Source organism: Gymnodraco acuticeps, unplaced genomic scaffold, assembly GCF_902827175.1.
Source record: "Gymnodraco acuticeps unplaced genomic scaffold, fGymAcu1.1, whole genome shotgun sequence".
NCBI classification, from domain to species: Eukaryota; Metazoa; Chordata; class Actinopteri; order Perciformes; family Bathydraconidae; genus Gymnodraco; species Gymnodraco acuticeps.
Genome location: NW_022992290.1, coordinates 2580 through 9659, shown reverse-complemented (window position 1 = coordinate 9659; position 7080 = coordinate 2580). Strand labels below are relative to the sequence as shown.

Below are 7080 nucleotides of genomic sequence, written 5' to 3'. Positions count from 1 at the left end.
TCTGTCCGTCTGTCTGTCTGTCTGTCTGTCTGTCTGTCTGTCCGTCCGTCCGTCCGTCTGTCTGTCTGTCTGTCTGTCTGTCTGTCTCTCTGTGTGTCTCTCTGTCTCTCTCTCTGTCTCTCTCTCTGTCTGTCCGTCTGTCTGTCTGTCTGTCTGTCTCTCTCTCTGTCTCTCTCTCTGTCTCCCTCTCTGTCTCTCTCTCTGTCCGTCTGTCCGTCTGTCCGTCTGTCTGTCTGTCTGTCTTGTCCAACTCGGTTAACGTGACTCTGTCTTAGTAGAGGCGCTGCACATTTCCCAGATCTAACCGAGCTGCTGCTTCTGTTTCCTTTGCTTCAGTGCATGTTGCTGGCTGCAGGTTGTTTCCTCTGTAGGCCGTGTTGCACTGGAGTTGATACGTTGAAGTGTTAGGACATACTTCCACCCTGCAAAAGTAGAAATATAATAAGTGTCTTCGTGCAAACACCAGCTCAATTCAAACAACAAACTGAACTGAATCCAAAGCATGCATATGTGGCTCTCCACTTCCCCCTGATGCTCTAGTTTTTTTCGAATGAAAGGCCACACCCTTGCGTCTTTACTTCTCCTATTCAGTGGAGTTGGCCTCTGAATGTTTCTCTAATCACACCGTAATGTCTCTCTGTGCTGGTGGATCTATATAAACCTCCACCCTGAGCTCCAGCCTGACGGAGGAGCTACGTTCAGCCCGGTCGTTCCTTCCTCAGCCGCATGTCACAGCCATTGTGGCCCCTTGTTTCACTGCAGCGGAAGTCAACCACTGAACATATAGACTTACACAGACATTCAAACTCAACACCCATCCCCTCCATCTTCCTGACACCTGCCACTGCTCTACTTTTCTCCACCATCATTCTCTATATGTACACTTTTGGAAAAGAGTTTAAAATGTGATGAAATAAAGAAGTTTAAAAGCCAGTGTTCCTACCTTCACTCTGCATCGGCATACAAGCAGCATAAAATGATGACGCAAGAAACCGCTATACTTCCCCTGTTAACTTCCTGAGTGTGTCTCCTTCTCTTGCGCTTTCTCTCTGTGTGTGGCTCACGGTTTCTCCGCCTCTGCTGATTTAGTAGGGAAATCAGTTCAGTGTATCTGTACAAAGCATCTATTTCCCTTTATGTGCAGCGTTTGTCATTGTGTAAAACGACCTTTGTGTGTGATTCTCACCCTGACAGCAGGAATTGGAAAGTACACACATTTAGCCCATTTTCTTTGACTTTGTCAGTGCCATCTACTGCAAACTTAAGCACAACACAAGACCTCAGTGAGTGTTGTAGAAGTATCACAAAGTACCACAAAGGTTCCAGACGTACAAGTACAATGACCCCAAATAATTTCAACATGCTCCAACAACTTGAAAGCATAATAAGTGCCCTGAAAACAAAGAAGTCAAACCACAACACAAACTCAAATGACCACAATTCAGCAAGAAATGTAAGAATCACAGAATACCATTACGTCAAAACTCAATTTCAAGTAAAAGCTGTTGATTTAAAATTCTACTCAGCAAAAGTACACAATAATTATAAGCTCTTATATACTTTAGGTATAACTTCTTTAGTAATTGTATGGTAATGGATTATAAGTAGCTTAAATGTTCAAGTTATCTAACTACATAAGTTAAGTAAGTAGAAAATGTTGTTTGAGCAGAGTGGTGTTTTTTGGCACAAGTTAGTTGGCATCAGTGTTCCATATAGTTTACAATATTGTATCGGATATAATATTAATAATATATATTTAAAACATTGTGTTATTGATAGTCTTTGATAATGTAGTTAACTGAGGCATGTGTGGTACTTTGAGGCTGTACCTGTATACACTCTATACGGGCATAGTTGTCTAATAATGCAGATTTGTTGTTAGTCCATTAATAAATGGTTGTGGCTTTCACCCTTTTCTAATACACTATCAATTACTGTTTCTTTTAGAACCGGGCAATTTAATCTTATTATGGCTTACAACTGATGAATGCTTTATTATAGGTTAATTAGTTCGCCATTAATAACAAATAAACCCCTTATAAGGCTGAATCACTAGAAAGTGGTACAGAGTGAACATTGCATGTATTTATGTTTCGCTCTTTATCGTTGTATAAGCTTATTAATGGCATGTTGATCATGGGCATTTTATGGCATTCATTTTTTTGTTTTTGTATGGTGATTAATTTGAATCTTTTATGTATTTGTATTGTCTTCTGTTGTATCTTATCTTATTTTTGTTTTATTTCTATTTGTATTCCACACACTATCTTGTCTTCTCATTTTGCTGTAACTCCATACCATGTTGATCTTTGTTTTTAATCTGTAAAGCCCACTGAGACAAACGTGTTTTGTGATATTGGGTTGTACAAATAAAGTTTGATGTTTGAATACATGGCTTCAATGTATTGAAGGTGACGTCAAGTTACGGGCATTATACTCAATGATTGAGAACTATTGAAGGTAAAATTGTTGTATGATTAAAATGTTTAAAATATATTGTTTAATTAGCAACTTTGACATAGTTGCAAATATATTTAGTCACCTGAATTCATCGAGTAAACGTGAGTTCCAGTTTCAGCCGCTGGAGTCAAAGTGCACATGTTGTCCAATATTTACGGTATACAGCAAGTGACGATAAGGTGACATTGCTACGGTAACCTCGTTTTGTATTCCAGTACGTCCCTAAGTGGTGGAAATCACTAGAAAATAACACGTTAAAAAAGCATAAACATGATTTTTCTTGTGTCAATTGCATATAATAGTAGATGTGGAAGTGTACGTATAAAAAAATGAATGATTATGTGTGCAACTAAAGCAGAAAGGGAGTGACACCGCCCGTGCGAACCGCGGGGGGATTAAAAACAAGCGATTCTCTCCCTAACAACATCCGCATTAGAAATATACACAAAGCTACAGTGTGTTTCCCACTGCTTTGTAAAGCGATTTGTACACATTCATTTCATTTCTGAGTGACATCTACATCTACAGGTGAGCTTATTTATTTTTATTTCTGACTAAGAAACGATTTGTACACATTAATTATATTGCTGAGTGACATACTGGTATCTAAAGGTGAGCTTATTTATTTATTTATTTTGACTAAGAAGCTGCAGAACATGGAGCACGGCGGCTTCCAGAGCCAGCTGCTGTCCGTCCTGGAGGTCCTGTCCCAAGCGGCCGTGGCGGAGATGGACCGGCGGGTGGAGGACGGCTGCGCGGTGCTGCGGCTGGAGGTGAGCCGTAGTCGGAGGGACATCGAGCTGCTGAAGAGGAGGAGTGAGGGCATGGAGGCCGAGCTGAGGAGGACCAGGGCGAGAGCCAGGAGGAAAGGTGAGGGTTAGGGTTAGGGTTAACCCACTCCCAGTGTTAAGTTGTTATCTGTAGTTTGTGCTTTTAACATGTATTCTTCTTCCTCAGTGTTTTATCCTCCAGCAGCTGACAGATTCTCCCCTGGTGTTAAAGTAGTGTTGAACAGAGAGAGACAGAACACAGACTGGGAGGCTGAGGTTCAAAGTCCAAACCAGCAGGTATGAATAATGCAAAGTGTTACTTTTATTGTTTATGAATCTGCTTGTATTGTTCTTTAAGTGATCATCAATCCCAGTAATTAATAAAATGCCTCCAACAGTTTCACAGGGCCAAATGTTATGTTTAAATAGCTTGTTTTGTCTGGCCAATATATTATATATTGGAATATGTTTTTTTATTTGGACTTAAACAATGAATTGATAACCAAAAGCGTCTTGATCAATTTATTAGCCCAGGAGACATTTCTTTGGTCTTTCTCCAAATGACTACAAAGCATTTCATTGTAAGGATTGTTCAATTGACTTGATGTATGAGGTGTTAACTAACAGTGTATTAATGTAACGTAGAGCCTGGTGTTGCAGTGTGTAGACGTAGAGCCGGCTGATAAACCCATCCTGATCAAAGATGAGAGTGCAGAGGAGGACAACCTGAGTGAGTTCAAACACTTCCTTACTTGCCAACTTTATACATTTAGAAATGTATTTAACATTCTTTAACATCCATCCATCCTTAGTCTCTGAAGTGGAGCAGCCTCCATTTCTCCACGCCTCCGAACATCCCCACGTTGACAGCTTTGCAGAGTGTTATCACTCCTCTGAGACTCCAGCAGACCCCGGACTTCTAGTTTCTGTAATAGACGGATACGACGCTTTCCCAGAGCAGCAGCTGAGCACACACCAAACTGAGGTCGAGCTCGTAGTGAAGCAGGAGGAACAACAACCTGACGAGAACGAGGCTCCTCTTGAATCAGCCCACATATTTGAGGCAGAGGAAGGAGACGGACAGCTGTGGTCGACCAATATGTGCAGAGACGATGTTGGTCCGAGCTTCTCGTATGCTGAGCATCAGTTTGAGACGAATCCCTCTGTGTTCCCGTCTGCATTGGAAGACATGGGGCCTCAAATTCACTCTGTAGGGAAATCACATCCAGTTACAGTGAATGCAGCACGAGTGAAAAGACGAGCAAGGACGTTTGGATGTAAGAGAGCACAACAAGATGAAGGACACTTATCTCACAATAACACCATAGATCAGTGTTTAATTCCTCAGCAATCGCAGCATCAGTTCAGAGACTCGGCCCAGAACGAGGATGTGACGCCTCCGAGCACAACGTCTTCTTTCCGCAGTAACTTCGGCCTGGCGAGGAGGATCAGGACGCCCTGGAGGACGGGCATCGGAGAGAAGAGGTACAGCTGCACGTTCTGCAACAAGATCTTCATGAGGTTCAGTCAGCTGAAGGAGCACCTGAGGAGCCACACGGGGGAGAAGCCCTTCAGCTGCGTGCAGTGCGGACGCAGCTTCACGAAGCAGTGCAACCTGATCCGGCACGCCGTGGTGCACAGCGGGGAGAAACCCTTCCACTGCGCGCTGTGCGGGAAGAGCTTCACGCAGCGCTCCAGCCTCAAGTCGCATCAGAAGACGGCACACTGATGATAATAACACTAATAATAGATTACATTTGTATAGCGCCTTTCAAGGGACCCAAGGCCGCTTTACATGGTGAACATAATAACGTAAGAAATGTAAATCCTTTTTTATTTTAACTAATGCTGTTGATATATCGGGATTTTAAGGGTGTCCATTATCATCTGGCCGGGGACAACAGCTGGAAATTAGCCATGTTGGCTAAAGCTGCTCCATTTACTGTTCTTTGCGACAGTTGATCAATGGGGACTGTCCACGACACTATAAACAAATAAACTACAATGAAATAAGTAGGAGTGGAAGCAGGGGGACTGCGATGGGTTAGGGGTCAAACACGGAGATCACAGGGGGGTATTTTATAAATCCTGTGTTCAGTTACTTCCATGTTTCTTTAAACATCTTGAACCTGGATCTTGGGGATTCGTTAGATACAAAAAAGTTGGGTTATTTGTTCTACATTGCTTTGTTTATAACTGTAAGGGAAAGTTCTGTGTAGCAGCAATGCATTGGGAGTCACCGACTCAGGAAAGAGACACGGCAAGAGCAGGAGCTTTGATGTCAAACACTGATGGTTTATTTGGAGCTTCGGCCGGAGAATTCACATCACAAGTCACAGCAGCCACGATCTGACTGCACGGGAGAGTTGCCACGTCAATTCTGAAGAACTCTACCCCGGACCCATGTATTTAGCTAGTTCAGAGAGCATCATCAACATGCTGCATAACAAGATAGAATCATAACACCTCTATCAGCTGACGCCAACAGGCAGGAACAGGGAGACAGAACACTGAGAGCACAGCAGCCAAGGTTACGAGGTGCGTGTGCTCAGTCAGGACAGTTTGAACTGATAAACTGGGTCAAAGTTATGGGCCTTGTAAAATATTCCCCAACAATAAACTGTTTTTTATTCTTTGTCATTTTGATGCAAGATACTAGTCTGGAATCATAATGATAATCAAGCGAGTAGTTCTGTATTCAAGATTCAAAGGTTTATCGTCATATACACAGCTACGGTAATTATGTAATGTATGAAAAACTTAGATCGCAGGTTCCTCAACAGTGCGATGAACAGGGACGAACTGTCCCTCAGTCAGGTGGTCTTTGTATGGTCCCAAGTTTAACTAAAAATCATAACTGGGTTTAATTTAAGTTATTTCCTACCAATCCAGGCACTAGCGTCCATTTGTTGTTATTGGACTCTTTAACTTCACATGTAGGGGTGGTGGTGGCGAAGTCCATAGGGATTGGCTTGGCAACTGGAAGGTCACCAGTTCAAGTCCCGGAAAGACCAAGTGCTACCGAGGTGTCTCCACTGCTCCCCGGGCGCCGTACATAATGGCAGCCCACTGCTCCTAACACTAGGATGGGTCAAATGCAGAGAAACCATTTTGTTACATAGAACCTGTTATGAACCCGTAATGACAATAAGTTGAATCTTCAATGGTGCGATCTATCACAATGAACACTTAGTCTGTTTTTCTGTTTTTAAGTATTCACTCGGTACCTCCTAACTTAAATGTCTGCAAAAAATGTCGGTCAAAGATTGATTTCGCTGCCTGAAACTGGAGGGAAGATACAAATGAACGTTAATCACAGTTAATGGTAAGAAATATTATATCTGATTTGTAGAAAATGCCTCAAAACCTCTGGTATGGTCTATTAAATGTGAATCTCCCTATTTAGAAAGGCTCAGTTAAATAAGCACTGAAGGAATGCTCTTATCATGGTGGTCTTGTTAACTACAATATTAACACTGCTAATATTTTTGTAACAAAAGACATCTTGTGTATAAAAATCTTTGGAAAAGCACCAACAGTCATCTTGTCCCATTGTATTGTAAGAGTGCTTTGTTTGACATGTTGGGTTGTTGTGACATATATACAGTGGGGCAAAAAAGTATTTAGTCAGCCACCAATTGTGCAAGTTCTCCCACTTAAAAAGATGAGAGGCCTGTCATTTTTTTTTAAAGAATTTATTTGCAAATTATGGTGGAAAATAAGTATTTGGTCAATAACAAAAGTTCATCTCAATACTTTGTTATATACCCTTTGTTGGCAATGACAGAGGTCAAACGTTTTCTGTAAGTCTTCACAAGGTGTTCACACACTGTTGCTGGTATTTTGGCCC

At 41.9% G+C, this 7080-nt stretch overlaps 1 protein-coding gene across 2 annotated transcripts; it reads left to right on the top strand.

Moving 5' to 3' along the window:
• Positions 1-2893: 2893 nt before the first annotated feature.
• Positions 2894-6762, top strand: si:ch211-155e24.3 (uncharacterized protein LOC100150696 homolog). Of its 2 annotated transcripts, none has more exons than XM_034207862.1 (5): positions 2894-2988; positions 3105-3330; positions 3418-3527; positions 3876-3960; positions 4043-6762. In XM_034207862.1, exons 2-5 carry the CDS (start codon positions 3117-3119, stop codon positions 4957-4959), a joined length of 1326 nt encoding a protein of 441 aa, XP_034063753.1. In that variant the 5' UTR covers positions 2894-2988; positions 3105-3116; the 3' UTR covers positions 4960-6762. The 2 variants fall into 2 exon arrangements, with proteins under 2 accessions (XP_034063753.1, XP_034063754.1); XM_034207863.1 differs by having other exon boundaries at positions 2896-2988; positions 3108-3330.
• Positions 6763-7080: the final 318 nt, after the last annotated feature.

Coding starts and splice junctions, on each gene's coding strand:
- si:ch211-155e24.3 (XM_034207862.1), top strand. CDS start 3,117: ATGGAGCACGGCGGCTTCCAGAGCCAGCTGCTGTCCGTCCTGGAGGTC. Junction 3,331..3,417: donor GGCGAGAGCCAGGAGGAAAG/GTGAGGGTTAGG, acceptor CTTCTTCCTCAG/TGTTTTATCCTCCAGCAGCT. Junction 3,528..3,875: donor TTCAAAGTCCAAACCAGCAG/GTATGAATAATG, acceptor AATGTAACGTAG/AGCCTGGTGTTGCAGTGTGT.